The sequence below is a fragment of the Tasmannia lanceolata genome, unplaced genomic scaffold (genome assembly GCF_043159265.1).
Source record: "Tasmannia lanceolata isolate RefF3 unplaced genomic scaffold, GAP_Taslan_0.1 ptg000019l, whole genome shotgun sequence".
NCBI lineage: Eukaryota > Viridiplantae > Streptophyta > Magnoliopsida > Canellales > Winteraceae > Tasmannia > Tasmannia lanceolata.
The window spans coordinates 7609922-7627965 of record NW_027518696.1 but is presented as its reverse complement, the minus strand read 5'-3'; the positions used below and the strand labels follow the sequence as shown (position 1 = coordinate 7627965).

Sequence of the window (18044 nt, the reverse complement as noted above, 5' to 3'; positions counted from 1 at the left end):
AATCAACCCACCGAAGAGGAAAACGAGCTCGAGCAAATCTTCAACAGGTAGAACCGTTGCTTGAATCTGTCATTTTCTGGTTAGAAATCCTACTGAAAAAATATTGGTGTTGGATAATCAGATGATTATCTCCTCAATTGGTAGAACCTAATGATAGATTGAAGCATTTTCTGCTTGAATCTGTCATTTTTTCTTCTGAATTGGTAGAACCCCATGTCAATTTCTCTTCTTATTATCTGCTTCAATCTGTCATTATATGCTTGAATCTGTGAACTGGTACAATCTGATGTCATTTTCTGCTTCAATCTGTCATAATCTCTTCTCAATCTTATTATATTCTAATTAAGGGCAACGAATGCATGGTTAACCAATGCTTAATGATTGTTTTTATATGTCCTGTTTTAAGAATGCATGAATTTGACGATGGAAGAGATAATTTCCTTCTATGGACAGGATGGTATGTATATAATGTTTTCTCCACGAACAAACTAGGATTATTTGGGTGACCAGTGTTCAAAATTAATAAAACATTTACTCTCTAATTATTGGATATATACATGACACAGTTACTAATCACTAACCCTCAATGGCTTCATTCAAGACTTAAATCAACTTTTCCCATTGGACAAAAAATCAGTACGTAATATTGTTAACTAACCCATGTTGGTAGTTAAAAATCAGTTCATGGGGTTAGTGAGAGACATTTGAGTTTTGAATATTCTAGATTCTAATTACATCCTTGTAGAGTGAATCTTCCAGTCATAATATTGACCCATACTTACATCCTTGTTTCATGAATAGATACATTCATTTCTCATTTCTTGAGTATACTTATTCATTTACAATGAGCTTACTACCAACCGAAGACGATGGTAATGGAGATGATGGTGGAATGAATGTCACGATACAGGGCTGCGCTTTGGTTGCAGCCGGTACCGCTGTAGCCTTGGCGGCAGTGATCGAAGAACAACAAGCGTTCTTCGAATGTTCTCCTTATGAGAATACCTATCTCGCCCCACGCACATTTCTCTCCTATGCTCTGCGAAGTGACGAGCGCTGCCATGATCTCCTTCGAATGAATGTGGAATGTTTCACAAGATTTGTCCATATATTAAAGGGTACCGGGCGGCTAACTGATACGCTCTACTGCTCAGTGGAAGAGCAGTTGGCGATTTTCTTACACATCATCTCACATGACCTGAGGAACCGCTGTATGAAAGCATATTTTAGAAGATCAGGGGAAACTGTTAGTCGATATTTCAGTAAGGTTCTCGACGCAATTATGAGTTTGTCAGACTTACTCATAAAACCTCCATCATCGGATACACCACCACAGATTAGAGCGAATCGAAGATTGTATCCTTACTTCAAGGTATTGACTTTGTAGCCTTATAATTATTCCTTTCTTGTAGACTATGTCAGGAACATTTTTCCTTCCTATATGATAGAATTGCATTGGGGCAGTCGATGGGACACATATTCGGGCTAAAGTGCCATTTGATACGCGAGACCGATTTTTATGTCGTAAGGGGTGGACTAGCCAGAATGTACTAGCTGCATGTGATTTGACTTAAAATTCACATTCGTCGAAGCTGGTTGGGAAGGATCTACGTCTGACTCTAGACTATTGGGGGAAACGCTTGCTAACGAGAGACGAATTATCTGTCACCCTGGGAAGTATTATCTTGTGGATGGCGGGTTTCCCTTGCTTAGTCATTTCATCACCCCGTTCCGTAAGACGAGGTATCATCTGAATGAATTTCGAAGCAACAGGCCACGGACCGCTGAGGAACTATTCAATCATAGGCATTCTTCAGCTCGAAATGTAATTGAACGTGCATTTGGTGTGCTTAAGAAGCGTTTCGCCGTCCTCCACGGGGAACCAATGTACCCCTTCCCCAAACAGGTTGATTTAGTCATAGCCTGTTGTTGTATTCACAACTTCATTAGAGGCGTAATGCCTCGGGATGGGCTTGTTGGTGCTGTCGATCGTGAATTAGCTGCTGCTGCCGATAGTGAATTAGCCTCCACAAGTAGGCAAGGTGGAAGAGCAGAAGATGAGGAGGAATTAGATGAGGAAGAACTGCGTAGGGAGCCATGGCTAAGTAGAGCTCAGGATGGGATAGAAGGAGATAGAATTAGGACAGAAATATGTTCAGCTATGTGAAGAGATTATACACCCTCTGGTTGATATGGTTCTTGTTTGCGAAATTTGTATGGTTCATGTATGGTGCTTGAGGTTGGATTGTATGGCACATATTTTCGTATGCCACTTATAAGGTATACTAATTTTGGATTGTATGTCACTAGTGCTTCATTTTAACACCCTTCTATGTAACTTGTGTCACTTTTTACACCTTAATCTCTTCATTCCTCAATTGTTGGTGTCTCTTGTTACTTTCCTATTCTATTGTAGCAACAAAAATTTATGTGTCTTGTATGGAAGAAATAGTGTGTTGAGGGATATTATAGATGAGACTGTATGTTTTTTGAGTTTTGGGGTGATTGTGAAGAGGGTGTTGAGAGATAGATGAGATTATATGTTGTTTACTTATGGGTTGGTTGGGAAGAGGCTGTTGATGAGATAAGGTCATTATTTTTATTTGTTTTTGTCAGTTTTGGGTTGGTTGGGAAAAGGGTGTTGAGGGATACATGAGGTTTGATGGTTTTTGAATTTTGGGTTGGTTGGGTTGAGCATAGTCTGTAACTGGCTAAATTTTCCATTTTTTCATATAGTTGTGCCAGTTTTCATTTCATCTCTTACTTTGTTAATGTTATCTTTATGTCTTAGCCTTACCGCAACTTGTAGTATCAATAGAGTTAACCATTTTTTTTACTGCTTCTGGTCATGCTTTGCATGATGGGTGGGATAGTATCTAAATGACAATGGTGGCTAAGATGATTAGTGTAGAGTAAACTGATTAGTTCTGTCCGGGAGATTGTTTGAATTCAATTGTTTTTCTTTTCTTGAATGACATGATTAGTTATGGCCATAGTCTGCTATAGGGGTTTATGTGGTCATGATTAATAAAACATAGAGTTGCACTAAACTGCTTTACTTATTCGTGCCGAATGATCTTAGGTAATTGTTGTTTTCAGAATTGCAGAAACTCATGCCTGCTTGCCTAATCTGTATTCCTGTTGGATTGCATGGGTTGGTGAATCAATTGTTGTAATATAGAAGGACAAGATGAGCCGCTGCAATTCTGAAATCATGGTTATGAGAACATTCTGAAAGCATTGATAATATATTTTTTGTTGCATTTTTCCCAACTGATATCTTTTCAGGTTATGGATGACGAAGCTGAGACCGAGAAAGGTAAGAATGCGAAATGGTCTACAGAGATGGATAAGGTATTACTTGCAACATTGCGCCATCAATGTGCGGAGGGGCAGACATGCCTCAACGGATTCAAAGAGAGTGCTTATGTATACTGTACGATGGTTGTGAATGAGACTTTCGGCCTCCAACTGAGGCGCACACAAATTGAGAATCATGTGAAACAAATGAAGAAATTATTTAAGATCCTGCATGGATTAGTTAACAGAAGTGGGTTCGGCTGGGACTGTGAGTTGAAGAGGCTCACGGTTACGAATGACGTTGGTGAACATTATGTTAGGGTAAGAAGTGCCTAACTACAGTACTTAAAGCATTATTGTCCCACCAGTCAATATATTTGTTAATTTATATAGTCTCCTTTAATGTGTAGGATAACCCCGATATAGCTAAATTCTTCAAGAAACCTTATGAGTTGTATGATGACTGGGTTGAAATATTTGGAAAGGACATCGCAGATGGGGGATTTCGGAGAAATAACAGGGATCCGCCACGGCCAGTTGTAGAGGAATTCTACACTCCCCAGATGCCACCTACCGAAGACGATAGCTTCACAGACTTCCTATCCCATGATGACTGTTTGGGTCAACATTCTCAGGATTTCAGTGCTCCTCAGATGCCGACCCCTATGACACACACTTCATCGAGTAGGCCAAATATTCCTAGGTTGACCTCTCGTCGGGCACCAAGTCCAATGGAAACGAGTATAGGCGGGGAGGGAAGTAGAGAAGGTGGTCCTAGTAGACGCAAGAGGCGAGTTTCTAGTGATTTGAATTCCACTATAAACACTTTCGCCGCCAGTGTCTCGGAGGTTGCGGTTGCTATTAAAGAGAATACCGCTGTTGTTAAAGAGAATAATGAGAAGGAGAACATTCTGTGTGACCAGATCATGGAGGCACTGGAACAAATTGATGGTCTTGATCGTGCAGCGCTCGCTGACATATATGACTATCTGAGCACACACCTGGCAGAGGGGCGATCGTTTGTTCGCCGTGCGAAGGACCTCCGAGAAATGTATGTCGCAAAGTTCTTTCAGAGCCGGTCAGTTGGGAGGGAGTGAGTAGAGTGACTGATCTCCTTCGGACATCAGTTCTGTTATTGTTGTCATGTGGTTGTGGTTGGTTCTATGTTTTTAGTTGGATACTCTGCTTGAAGTTGGACAATATAGTTGGATTTGATCATAAGTACTGTGATTTGTTGGCTTAGGTTCTTATGGGCATATGTTTAGGTTGTAGTCCTTTTCTCGAGGTTTGTAATGTTAATTTGCAAAACAGTTGTTATTAAATTTCCTTCTACTAATCTAAGTTTTATCTACGCCTCCTGCTTTAATGACCATGCTTTATAAAACATTGTCGTAGATGTCAGCAGTATTTTAGAGAACAATCACATGGGGTACTTGGGACATTCATTTAATTCATATGATGTGGCTGTTCTGTCATGGAGAGTGAGCCATGAAATGGCTTCCTGCGAAAGTGCAGCAAAGGTGAGTCTTCTCTGTGGCTTTTAACTACTTATATAGTATATGTATTCATTTTTATTGATTGTTTCCTATCATACAATTCCTCTTTAGGTGTGGATTTTTGTATAATATCTGCAAACAAAAAACTGTACATTACCTCTATTCATTTATATGTTGTGCAATAACATGTTGAAGTGTGTAAGCTTGTGTAAATGAGATGAGTATTTGATGAAGTCCCTACAAATTCTTATAGTAAGTGTAATTTTTTAATTTTTTTACTTCACAGCTTTCACTTCTCTTCTTTACTTTTTACTTGTAAGTTCAAATCTGCACATAGCACAATTGGGAAGGTGGGGGTGTTGGGACAAGCAGCTACTGTTTCAGCTATGTAGAGCACGTGAAGCCCCTTTTCATGCCCAATAATTATAAGGCCGATAACTTAGTGGCGATCACCTAGGTGGTGCCTACTTAGATGACCAAAATGCCTATGAAGATTAATTGTGCTTCAAGTCTTTCAACATTCTTTTCATTTGGTTCTGTTTATGAAGCCTTTCTCTTTTGCATGTGTATGTGCTTTATTGTTTACTTGTAACCCTATTGTGCGTTCCTCTAAGTGAATGGCAAAACAGAAGTTCTACGTGGTTTTCAAGGGAAGGCAAGTTGGCGTGTTTGACAATTGCCAGGACTGCCATCTTCAGGTGAACAAGTTTAGTGGAGCTTGTTACCAATCATATGGGACCAGGCAGGAGGCAGATGTTGCCCTTCATGGGTATTTACTTGGTAGTAGTGGGTGGACACAACATGGGAAAGACGAGACCAGCGTTCAAGGGTATCCACTAGCGTCAACAAGTTCTGCCGGCTCAACTTCCTCTTCTACTTAGATATGGTTCTTATGCGTGGTGGTGTACTTTTGTTTTTTGAGGACATGTGTACTGGTTGTGAATATGTTTCGGATTGTACTTAATGATGCAAACCGTTTTTCTTTTTCCTTCACTGTAGATATAAATAAACAACGTTCTTATGTTCTCATAAAATGTCTACCCTTCACATGTAGAAAAAAAGTCATTTTTGTCCAAATGCAGTGGCGTTCACCCAAAAGAGAATTTTGTTGGGGCCCAATGTAAATAGGCCATGCCCCGAAAATCCTGTGTTGTTGTTTTATCCCAACCATCAAATATATCAACATTCTTCCATTTAAGATTATTTAAGATGATTACGTGGCAGTCTATTTATGCCGGGCCCATTGAACGTCTGGATTGGATCATAGGCATGCAGTGAACCCCACCAAAAAATAAATTAATCGGGACCATTTGATTCAACCATGTAACGTGGGACCCATCTTAAAACAGAATAGACTATACAATGCCATTTTCGTAATAAGATACAGAGACGGTTTTTTTCCCACCAAAGTCCGCCCAACCAAACATGGGTTTTGTATGTTACCGAGATACTTCTAGGACATATTTTTTCCCACCATAGTGTGGTCAACCAAACATGGGTTTTTTATTTTACCGGGAGACTTCTAGGACTTTTTTTTCCCACCTATCTCCCAGGATATTTTTTTCTCCCACATAACTCCCGGGAACAAAAAAAAACCCGGTAACCAAACGGAGCATAAAAGTCCTGTTGGGCAAATATACCACTTATTGGACTCCACGGGTTCCTACGATCCTCATCATTCTTATTATTAGGAGCAAAACAACAAGCACCTAATAAGACTGTTGAAGGACATAAAAAGTCCAAAGTCCAAACTCGACAAAAGAAAACAATGAAGGCCATAACAAATTGCTAAAAAAGCTTGATATGGAGCACTGATGGCATAGAAAATAACAAACTCCACACAATAAAAACACGGGAGCAAAGAATTGATTAAAACAACAACAAATTCAATAAAAGCAAAAACTGCATGTAAACCATGAAAATTTCATACAGTAGCCACGTAAGATTCTTGGCACCAGAACCCCCCCCCCTTGAAAAAAAACAACCAGAGGACAACAAGACCCAAAATTACGTTTACAAACAATAAAAAAGTTCAACAAGACCGAAATTAAAATACCAAAAGTTGAAAACTATGAGAAATTCTAAATGTCCAAGTAATATAACGCTGCCAGAATCCAAAAATGATTGCCAACAACCAAAAAAGACCCAAGAGCATACTTAAAAATCAGAATCAATTGAACAAAAGAAAAGCATTCAAAGCATTAGAAACTTCTGCATAGCCAAAAACATGCTTTAAATCGATAACAATTCCACAGAAGAAAAGCATCCAATCTTAGGGTTTAGGGTTTAGAATCTCACTATCATTACCCAAAATAGGATCATCAAAAGCCAAGAATACTCAAAACCATCCTTTGAGACATTTAACAAGATCAAGACAGCATAATAATCAAACCCTAGAGATATTTCTAAAATGCAAAAGTAAGATTCTCACTGCCAATAATCAGAAGGTACGGATACTAACAAGATTCATACAAATTCCCTTAAGAAAGGGTAAAAAAGATCAAGAGATCAACATACGATTGATCGAACCGAACATCCCTCCGATTTCGAAACCCTAAACCAAATCACGACGAATTCTCCAATAAACAACACGAAATTCACCAAAAAGGTAGAGAGATAACGAGCATTTTTACACCGATCATCTCATTTATAAGAATTCTAGCTTAAATCCAACGCATAGACAGAAAATTATACTAAGATTGAGAAAGGAAATCGTACTTCGTTAGGGATTTCCGCAGCGGAGAAATTGGGACGAAATTATACGAATTTCTTTCTTTTTTGAGGGAATTGGGGGGAGTCAGTAAGTTTTGTGAAGTTTGGGAAAGTACGTATTTTCAAATGTCTCAATGTAGGTGAGATTTTATATGGGGGTAAGCCATTATAGCATTAGTCCCTCTTTTTTTTTAAAGTACTGTACGGACTACACTATAGGATGATCCAAACCGTCCATGTGATGGACCATAACATAGATAAGTTGTGGCCAAAAAATCATTTCCATAGGATGATCCCAGCCCTCCAATATGCAGTTCCTCTATGGATCGAAGGGCTAGGATCATCCTATAGAAATGATTTTTGGGGCACAACCTATTGACGTAATGGCCCATCACATGGACGGTTTGGATCATCCTATGGTGTTGTCCGTACAGTACTATTAGAAAAATAAGGTACTATAAGGGCTTACACATTATAAAATATGTGCACTCCCAAATCACATCCCAGACGCTCATACGGGCATCCAATTTATGATGATATATCCCTCTAAACATAGTCATATTATTTCTAAAAAATATTCCAGAGAAAATTTTTTCCATCAGAAATGTTTTTCCTTGAAATCCAAAAGTCACAGATGCCAAACCTGGCTAATCAGATGTAGAATTTCCCTTGTAATGAGACCAAACCAAATGCCACATTGTTCAATTTTTAGCCATATCCCTGTGCCAAATGCAATTGGCTCTATTAGAAATGTGGATTCTTGTGTACGGTGGACATGGCCGTGCATGAATAAAGTGGGGCTCACATTGTTTTTGTGATCCAAACCATTCATTTGTTGGGCCCGGACATAGATAGGGCGTGCCCAAAAAATCTTATTCTCCATTGGATGATCTAAACCTCTGATCCATGGAGGTGTCTATGGTGTGTCATCAATTTTAAAGCTTTATGTGGCCTAAAAAAATGGAGAGAGAAAATTTCCCAAGTATTAGGGTAATTCAACCTACCTTTAGAAGTAAATAGCATGCATTATTCTCGTGAAAATGCATGTTTTTACGACTAATTTTGTTTTGAGATCAAAATTAAACAAAAGCTCAAGAACAAGAGGTATTTGATAGCTTACCTCTATAATGGGAAAACTTAGGTGGCCGTGAGGTTGTTTAAAATCTTATAAATGCAAATTTATTCTCGTGAAAACTTAGGTGGCAAGTGAGCGTAGACAAGACTAGGGAGATCTGTACCAAGCTCAAGAAGGTAAATCAAGCTAAAAACCAGCAAGCATCCCAAAAAAACTTGCTTCCTTAGTGGGAGAGGGAGGAGGACCTCCCAAGATGGTAATATTAATGGGGAGCCCGGTTTACCATCTTTTGCAATCAGTTTCACTACAGCACTTGCCGCTCTAACTATTGACCACTCTATCTTAGTGTGATTTCTATAATTAGGTATAAGCATTGAGCTAATTTAATTGTAAGAAATATGATTTATTTTAAGCACTAATAATAATAGGGAAATGTTATCAGCGCTCCAATGTTTTGATATTTCTGCTCAAGTTTCTTTTCTTTTAGTATTTAAAGGATTGTCAAAAGGTTATTACAAGGTTATTACAGTTCCCAAAAAGCTCTTACAAGCCCTTTAAATACTAAAAGACGAGAAATTGAGCGGAAATATCAAAACATTCGAGCGCCGATATCATTTCCCTAACAATAAAGACATAAGTAAGAGGTTTGAAAGCAAAGGAATGGCAGCTGGTGTGGGAGTAAGTGTCGCTATCAAAACCGGTACAACATAAGCAAGCCAACTATATAGAACGAAGAAGAGGTGTAAGAAGGCCATATCGATCTTGAAGCAACTTTCAGGGTGAAGTTGGAATTTCACCGCTAATCGTAATCCAAGTTTTGATCTCCATCGCCCTTCTCACGGAGCCGGTGTTGAACCTACAGATTATCTGCCCGAAACAGATCAAAAAGTGGTTTTGTGCAAGTTTTTCATCTTTTTTTTCATCTTTTTTTCACAAGCTACTTTTATTTATGAGAGGGAAAAAAACGCTACAATGAAGGGGACAAAATGTCCCACAAAGTTACAAATGTGCCCTGGCCAAACATATATAAGCAGTATGGTTACAGGAACAACTACCAAATTGCAGTTACTGCAGCAGTTGTAGAGCCTTGAGTCACAAATCATAACTGTGACACTGCAACTGCTGATTGAAATGGGCAGTTAATAGCAACTCCTTGGCTGAGTGATAAACAAATGATGCCAGCGCCCTCACGTATGATATCAAGCAAAATCGTCAACCGAACCCCTCACTCAACAGTCGTATTGTGTGGAAATAATCGTCGTTTCTTCCCTATCTGCTCCATCTTTTGCCAATTTATCCGCATCCTCATTAGCTGACTTGTGCATGTGCTGAAACTTCGGGTTAATCACTCGATCTCGAATTTCCAAGATCATGTCCACTAATCCCAAAGTCCCACTGCTTTACCACTACCACCCGATATAACATTTGATGAATCACTTTTGATGATTAAGGGACCGACACCACTTTAACCCTCATAAGAGTGCTCAAGAGCTTCCGCTTCATTTGAATCACAAATGCCGACCGAGCCAGAGTAGGATAATATGCTGCGCCCTTTGGAATCTCGGAGTAGTCCTCCAATTCCTGCTCACCCAAGTTTTCCTTTTGAGCTTCCGTCAAAATTTAATTTAGTCCATCCTATCGGTGGCTAGCTACACCTAGGTTTCATTCTGTCTTTCTTCTTCTCCTCCAATATAATCTCCTTATAGTTTCTTAGAATTTCGCTAACACTATAGCTTGGTGCTTCCTTTCCTGTCTACTCCACACTATAATATTGGTTTTGATGTCAATCAATATCTTTCCCCGACTTCTGGCGCGGTCTTAAAAAATCCAGTTATTTATGTCCTTCCAAATGTGCCATGACAACGCGTAAGGTACTAGTCTTGATAGTGATCGTCCCATTTCACCAAAAGGTCCCCCCGCTCCAATCCAATACGATTGTCTTGATGGAGTATCGAAGCGACCAAGTTAATCCAAAACTCTTAATGGTGTTCATACAGCCAAGTTAATCCAATTCTCTTAATGGTGTTCATCCACGATATATGAGAGAAAGGGAAATGGACTAGAAGGTGCTCCAAAGTTTCTTTCATTATCCCTGCATAAGACACACCAAGATGCAAGATGAAGATTCCTTCTTTTTAAGCGATCAAAAGTATTGATTTTTTTCATTATTGCCGTCTAAGAGAAAGCCACTACTCTGGTCAGAGCCAGAGACTTCTAGATCTTTGCGCTACTCGATGCCTGTCTCTGTTCAATGACGTTAACATAAAAAAGAAAGAACAAATCGAGAAAGATCCGTTTGGGTTAGGTATCCAAACTCTATGGTCCGAATCGTGAAGGGAACAATAGCAAGAGTAGAGATGGGTAAGCAGCGTAGAAAGGCTAACAGTAGAAAGGCTAACAGTGTCACTCTCTTTTAGGCTATGCCAAAACCCAAGGAACCACAGCACCCTTCCATCTCACGCCTCTCCATGTAGTCACACACCCTCGCCTCCCTATCAGTTACTAAAAGATATAGGCTCGGAAATGCATGGCACACACGACTCTCCTAGTCAAAGATCCACCCAAAAACTTGTCTCCTGAACTTTCCCAAGTGCAAGTTTTTCATAAAATCGAGTAGAATACTATATCAAACTGATGAAAAGCGACCAAAAAGCCAACTATATATAAGGTCAATAGGCAGAACTAAAAACAGCCAATTTTTTAACTACTTAGTAGTTATAATTATTTGCATCATATTATTAACAAATAGGTATTCTATTAGGCCTTGTTGGTTTTGGATTATTTGAACCGACTGTGAGTCCAAATCCAAAAACAAACAGGGCCTTACTCCCAATCCCTCTGCTCTCTCCGAATATGCTCCATGTTCCCTCAGTTGGGTATTAAGAAAATACATGAATCCAACAAGCACAAAGGAAATGAAAACAGCTAGGAGACAACATTGATTTCAAGCTCAACATCTGCTTATCTCTTGATTTACTTTGTTATATGCTCAATTCACTTGTTAGACAATCCCCCCCATTTTGCAACACTAGAAATTTGCTTAAGGGGCTTATACATTAGAAAATTCAGGCAAGGACTACTGTTTCAACAGTTGTAGATTGAAGAACTGGCTCCAACTGTTCTCCTTCACCTTCCCATATCTCTGGCAAAGCTTCTTTGATGTTGTGGATGCTATTGAGAGCAAAGTCTGCTCCTGGTACCAGTACTGAACTTCCCACCTGCATCAGATAGCTCCATGGGTTAGACTTAGGAGAGAGAGAGCTCAAAATACGTAAAATTTTTCCGTAAAATGAAAATATGAACTCGTCGACTTTTCATGATTGTGTTGATAAGAATTGCTACCTAGACACTTCAAAAAAAGTGGCACAACCTAGGCCCCCTAAACACTTCATTAAGCATGGAAACCATGACTACGGCTTACTAGCGCTGTTAGTTGAGTAACTTAGAGTCATTGTCAATGATCTCAAGCTCCTCATATGTGCTAATTTGAATGTAGATGCACGTTCCTTAATTAAAATAACTATGGGTTTACTCATAACTAGTGTTACTTAGAGAAATATAAAACAATATCGACTGTAATGTGATCAAGATTAAGGGCTTACAATCACAGTATGGAGGCCTGCTTCCTTTCCTGCCGCTATGTTTCGAACGCTGTCATCAAAGAAAAGCTGGAAAGAAGAAAAGACCTCTTACCACATTTAAAATTATAAAGTGCAAACAAATATACCAATTAGAAGTTTGCTTATGTCTTTACCGTTTTCTCGGGATTGATGTTTGCAATCAGAATAGCAGCTACCATGGCCTCCAGAGAGGGTTTACAGAGAATTTTAGATTTGAGTCTCAAATGATTCACACTCTTGTCTTCAACAGCATCAGTCTCCAAATCGCTTTCCGTAAAGAATGGATGTTCATCTTGCTCAGCTAAGCAATCATCAGTTGAAAGCACGTAATTATCCACTTTATCATCATTGTTATCGAGTTCAGGAGCAGGATTAAGTGTTTCGAAGCATATAACGCCTTCAAAACAGTCTTCTAAGCCCAACCGACTGAGAACTTGAGCTACGTGAGCTTTGTCAGCATTTGTGAAGATCTGTATAGGACATTAGCACCCTACCAAAAAGTTAGATCCTTCCCACAAAACAACCATGAATAAATTCAGAGCATTGTGCCTCTATTTGTTTTACTAATGAGAATCAGAGGATTTTATACAGATCTTGGTGGTTGAAGACCTACTATTTTTCGTTGTGGCATGGAAAGTAAAAGGTTCCTCAACACAGGATCTGGCCACAATGATTCATACGGCAATCTTCCATGAACATATTCATGAAATTCATCGTTGTCGAATTCATAATCAAATGCCTACAATGGAGAAAAAAGTTAGTAGGCACCCAGAAACTCTTATATTCCTTTTTTTTTTTTGTAGGTAAGCCGGGATTGATCTCCAGTGAGGAGGCATCCGGGTACACTTATATTCCTCAAATTATAGAGCACAAATTGAAAAATGAAAGGGTGACATGAATCAAAGATAGTTTTCACCTTAAGACCAGCCATTGTTGTTCCATATTCCTTGTACAATTCCAAACACATCCTTGGAACTTCAGTTTCTTCAATTTGAAGATGTTTCAACATGTATTCTGCAATCAAATATCACTCAGTTGTATCAAAACATCAGACACATAAAAATAGGGTCTCACTTGCCACTTGATATAAATCAATCAGTGAAAATTATTGAGGCGCTCTTGACAACTTTTCTTTCATAAGCATACCTTGGATGTTCTTGCGACAAGCTAAGTTGAGGCCTGAACTCAAAGGATAGAGTGTATCATCCATATCTGTAGACAAACACCACCAAAGAACATTTATATCATTTTTAGAAAACAGATGACAAACATATTAATCTTCCAAGACCTTGGTAATTTGTCATTATTATTTTGAGAACTCATACAAATGGAATGCAATTGAAAAGAGCAGATACAGTTTCTTTTTCATTAATTCAGTAGTTGAAAAACTATGAATTTGGGGATGAAAACATACCGAAAAGTAAGCATTCATACTTGACTCCATTAGATCTCTCGACATCCATTTTCGAAGTTTAAGCCTGCATGGAATTCAATGAAGGAAAAAAAAAAAAAAAGTTTATTCCAAAATTTTCTAGACTTCTACAATGAGTTGGCTAGCAATCAACAGTAAAAAAGAATAATACTACAGAAAAAATTTACAAAGAAGAAGAATTCAAACTCTTTTGCATTAGCTATTTAAATACAAAAAATATGAGTAAGTTTAAAAAAACAAAAAATAGAAATGGAAAAACCAAGAGAAGAAAAATGAAAAAGTAGCATATCCAATTTGAATCTTTCCATTTACAGACAAAACCTTCCTAAAACCAAATTAATAGACACCGGCTAAAAACCATATGATAGCAATGCATACCCGTTCATCTAACCAAAGATAAAAGGGAAAGAAATACAAAAATTTAATAAGAAAAAATTGAAGAAAAACCATTAGAGAAGAAACCCAAAGATTTACCAAACTCATTTAGTTTTGGGGGGGGGGGGGAACCGTCAGTGGCCGAAACTTAAATAGAATAGCATATCATAAGACTATGATAGAAAGAAGGCAAACCAAGAACAGAAATAGAGCTTGGAAAAAAAAAAATATTTAAAAACCAACAAATACACTAACTGTACAAATTTTCCAAATAAGAAAACCCTCATACAAATACAATAAGAATTTTAAACTATTATAAAAGCAGCAAACTCTGAAAAAAAAAACAAAAACAAAGGTTAAACTTCATTTTCATAGAAAAGTCTTTTTTGACCCAAACTCATATACAAGAAAAAACTTAAAAACTATGATAAAAAAAGCAAGGCTAACCCATCAAGAAGAACAACAAAATGAATAAATGAGAGAGAGAGAGAGACTCCAGAAAATTTGAACCCCCTAACAAATACAATAAGAAAAAGGGGAGTGATAAATCGACTCCCCAAATTGATAAATCGACTCCCCATGTGTCTTTCTCTCTCCTCTAGGTTAGAGAGAGATAGACACATGGGGAGTCGATTTATCACTGCCCTAAGAAAAATTAACCTATGATCAAAGCAGGGAAAATACATCAAGAACAAACAAAAGAAGGAAAAAAATACAATAGAGCTTCTTAAAAGAAATAAAAAAAAGGACTAGCAATACTACCTTAACTAACTTTCAAAAAATGGAAATCCTCTTACAATCCAAATACAGGATACATCAACTCTAAAGGCCTATTTATACGGATTTTAAAGGCTCATTTAATTTGAAAGATGTTGGAGGCGACACTTAAGATATGGGGAGCATATTTTTTGGAATTTCGAATATTTTAATCCCCTTTGTCTTCAGTTACTGGTCATTCTCTGTTGCATGTGAGTGCATTAAAGAACCCACCCATCATTCAATGAATGTCATTTTCTCTTCTTAGAAGGTTTTTTTTTTTTTTTGATTGGTAAGCTGGGGTTAGGCAGACCCCCATTAGGCAGACCCCCACTAGATGTATTAGATGAAAGAGAAAGATACATCAAGAAGCTTGAAGGTGATGTCACATACATGCAATTTGGTTTTTCCACTTTCCCTTTAATTCAACTTGGGTGGCTTGTTGGTGGATGCTTTGACAAAAGATGAGTCTTGAGGTAAAAGGTTGTGTGTATATGTTTTGGAAGGAATGGAGGGTTTGAGGATGAGGTTTATTCCTTCCTATTGGAAAAGAATAAGAATTGAAATAACAGTCATTTTTGGGTGATGTGAGCACTGAAATGAATAGATTTCCACATTTATTGGGTCTAAATGAAGATGAGAGCTCATCCAGAGAAATAATATGATGCCCGACCGTCAAAATAAAGGGCAGAGAGAGACAAAATCTCTCTCCCTTGATTTTTAATCCAAGGGAAAGCACTTATCCAAAGGGCATTTTAGAAAGGAAATACACTTGTAGAGACACTTGTCAAACGGGCTCTAATGGTTTATACTTGAAAAGGGGGTGGAAATACCATACAATTCTAGAGACACTTTTTTTTTTTTGTTGAACCTAAACGAGCTCTAATGGTGTATGGAAAGTTTATTAGAGGCAAAAACTCATTGATTTCCTCTAAATACTACCTGTGTTGTGACTAAGTGTGATGCAGCATGTTAAAACGTGAAATAGCTAGTCATTCACATTCATGTGAAAACTTGGCAGTATCTCTAGTTTCTTTATTAATTAGCAACGTTCAGTAATAGAATGGAAGGTAGCGTATAATAGAAGTCCTTTCTTATTTTGTCTGTTGGGTCAATAGCAAGTCTATTAGGTTCATTTCTTTATTAGCAAGTCTTTTCTTATGTAGTTGGTTTTTTATTAGGTTATTACCAAAGTCTTTTCTTATTTAGTTGGTTTCTTATTAGGTTCATTTCTTTATTAGCCGGTCTTTTCTTAAAAATTGATGGGTGCTTATCCAATGGGTTGCTGAAATGATATTACCACCCCCTTTTCAAGCATGTTCACCTCCTTTTGCTTGTCCTTTCTTAAAATTGATCACATTTTCACTCTTGTTTCACTCTTTAAGAAGATATTGGAAAGAGGGTGAAAGTATTGAGGTAATTTCCATTTTCCTCCATCATTTTCACTGAAACTAGATACGTCTGTATGTGCATCTTAATCTTGTCATCCATCACAAGCCCAACCCATTGCACGGGAAGATTCTAGTCACTAGCCACTTGTTCAAGAGTGATGAGAAGGATGTCTTCTTAGAATCTATTCTCTGCATCCACCAACTTTGCAAATAAGGGAAGTGAAATAATCGCCCCCTTTTCTTCCCTGGGCCACCCACTGTTGTCTATTTATGAGTTATGACTTGTCTTTTTTTATCTGTTTTATGTAGTGAAACGAGTGTAGAAAAATTGAGATTTTTGAAGTGGACGTCCTCGAGTTTGAGATAGATTTTTGCAAAAGAACCCACCTCAAGTATGAGGTATTCATAAAGGAAAAATGATAGGAGAACGGGATTCATGGCCATAGCACAACCACTAGGTTCATTCAAATGGCTTTAAAGAAATCGGGAAAATGGCAGCTGTTTTTTTACCTCCAAAATAAAATTACTAAAATGGCTCTAGTTTAATTAATTAACAAAATACGCGATTCACAACCATTTTCTTTCATCAAGACAGTTTGGTTGCAGGTAAGTTACCTCGTAGAGTAGTGGTGTAAGTAGTCAACTGGGAGGAGATAAGCCTTTTAGTTACCTAACAGTTGCCTCGTAGAATAATGGTAAGTAGTGTTTGTTTGTCAATCTTGTAGAGTAGTGGTAGGGGAGTGTCATTACCAATATAGAGATAGGAGAGAGAGAGCATCAATCCCAAGAAAATCCAAGCAGCTGTTTTTTTGCTTGGATCTAGTTGGGAGTTTGCTAGGATACCACGCCCCTAGACAAACATGAGACAACCAGAAAACATCCGATGGATTTCATTCCTCTAATGGCAACCAAACAAGGGATTATGATGATGTGGCACCCAAAACCAAAGTAAAACAGGCCTGGCCTGGTGCAACCAAACAGTGCATAAAGTTTTTACATTTCCCTCTTCTACTTCGGAGTTTCAATTGCAAGCTGACTGTTGTCTTAACTCTTACAACACACTTCAATGGTATTCAGTTTAAAGATTTAAATGACAACAGACCTTGGCCTTGTTGAATTTTAGCACTTCGAATCTAATCATTATCAACAAACAAAGCAAAGTCAAGGGATGAATTAATACTTTTTTTTGAACGATAAGGGATGAATTGATACAATGATCAAGTCATAGTATTTTGTCTTAAATACCTATTGCAGATTTTCCAAGGGTTGTGGCAACTATACTGCACCCCATATTGAATTAAAAAATTCCCAAGTACTCTATTTTGTCTAAACAATATCCATACACTTTCAGATTTCCATTTGGAATGACTAAACAAGTGAATTATAGATACTTGTGATGGTTGAAATGTTTTAGTGTTCATGCCAAAGCAAAAACAAAGATGGGCGGTAGAATGCTGCATGAGAAAAAAAAAAAAACAGATGCACAGTGAAGAAAGTAAACAGGAACACCCATTGGACTGGAACATTACCATGATTGGATTATGATGGTCTCTGCTTTCTGGTTTAACATCAACTACTACTTATTCCCGCCGCCTAGCTTTGATTTATTGTGTGTTTCCTTTCCCAGCTTCTCCTCTGTTTCCTGGTATGAGAAACAGTAAAGAAGAAAATTAGAAGGTGCTTGCAATTCTGTAAGCGGACGGCAAACATAAAAAACTGAAAGCTTGCATATATATAAAAGCATATAGAACTGTCAGACAAACACGTGGTAAGACAAAAACTTGGCGGGATTCTGCAATGGAACCTCAAGGAGGATTGATTATAGGAGATGATTGCACCTCGATCATTTCAAAGGACATGTGTAGATTCAAAGTCGAAATCGGTTGA

General features: G+C 38.0%; 2 protein-coding genes across 6 annotated transcripts in view; both read right to left on the bottom strand.

The window, feature by feature from the left end:
• LOC143852226 (uncharacterized) overlaps positions 1–7651 on the bottom strand; it is a 33498-nt gene extending 25847 nt beyond the window's left edge. For 2 of the 4 annotated variants that reach the window (XM_077361613.1, XM_077361614.1), the window contains exons 1-2: positions 7515–7635; positions 7314–7350 (exon numbers count right to left, since the gene is read on the bottom strand). In XM_077361613.1, the coding sequence (XP_077217728.1) occupies positions 7314–7332 (19 nt within the window). In that variant the 5' untranslated portion in view covers positions 7333–7350; positions 7515–7635. Of the gene's footprint in view, positions 1–7313; positions 7351–7514 lie in introns of all 4 variants that reach the window. The other 2 variants (XM_077361615.1, XM_077361616.1) reach the window with 2 other exon arrangements.
• A 3870-nt stretch (positions 7652–11521) lies between these two features.
• Positions 11522–15037, bottom strand: LOC143852683 (uncharacterized). 2 transcript variants are annotated; one of them, XM_077362219.1, is made up of 8 exons: positions 14960–15037; positions 13618–13681; positions 13350–13415; positions 13120–13217; positions 12817–12942; positions 12338–12673; positions 12186–12251; positions 11522–11801 (listed from the first exon to the last, which is right to left on the bottom strand). In XM_077362219.1, the coding sequence occupies exons 2-8, from the start codon at positions 13664–13666 to the stop codon at positions 11649–11651; spliced, it is 894 nt and encodes a 297-aa protein (XP_077218334.1). In that variant the 5' UTR covers positions 13667–13681; positions 14960–15037; the 3' UTR covers positions 11522–11648. The 2 variants fall into 2 exon arrangements, with proteins under 2 accessions (XP_077218334.1, XP_077218333.1); XM_077362218.1 differs by lacking the exon at positions 14960–15037 and adding an exon at positions 14773–14940.
• Between the last annotated feature and the right edge of the window lie 3007 nt (positions 15038–18044).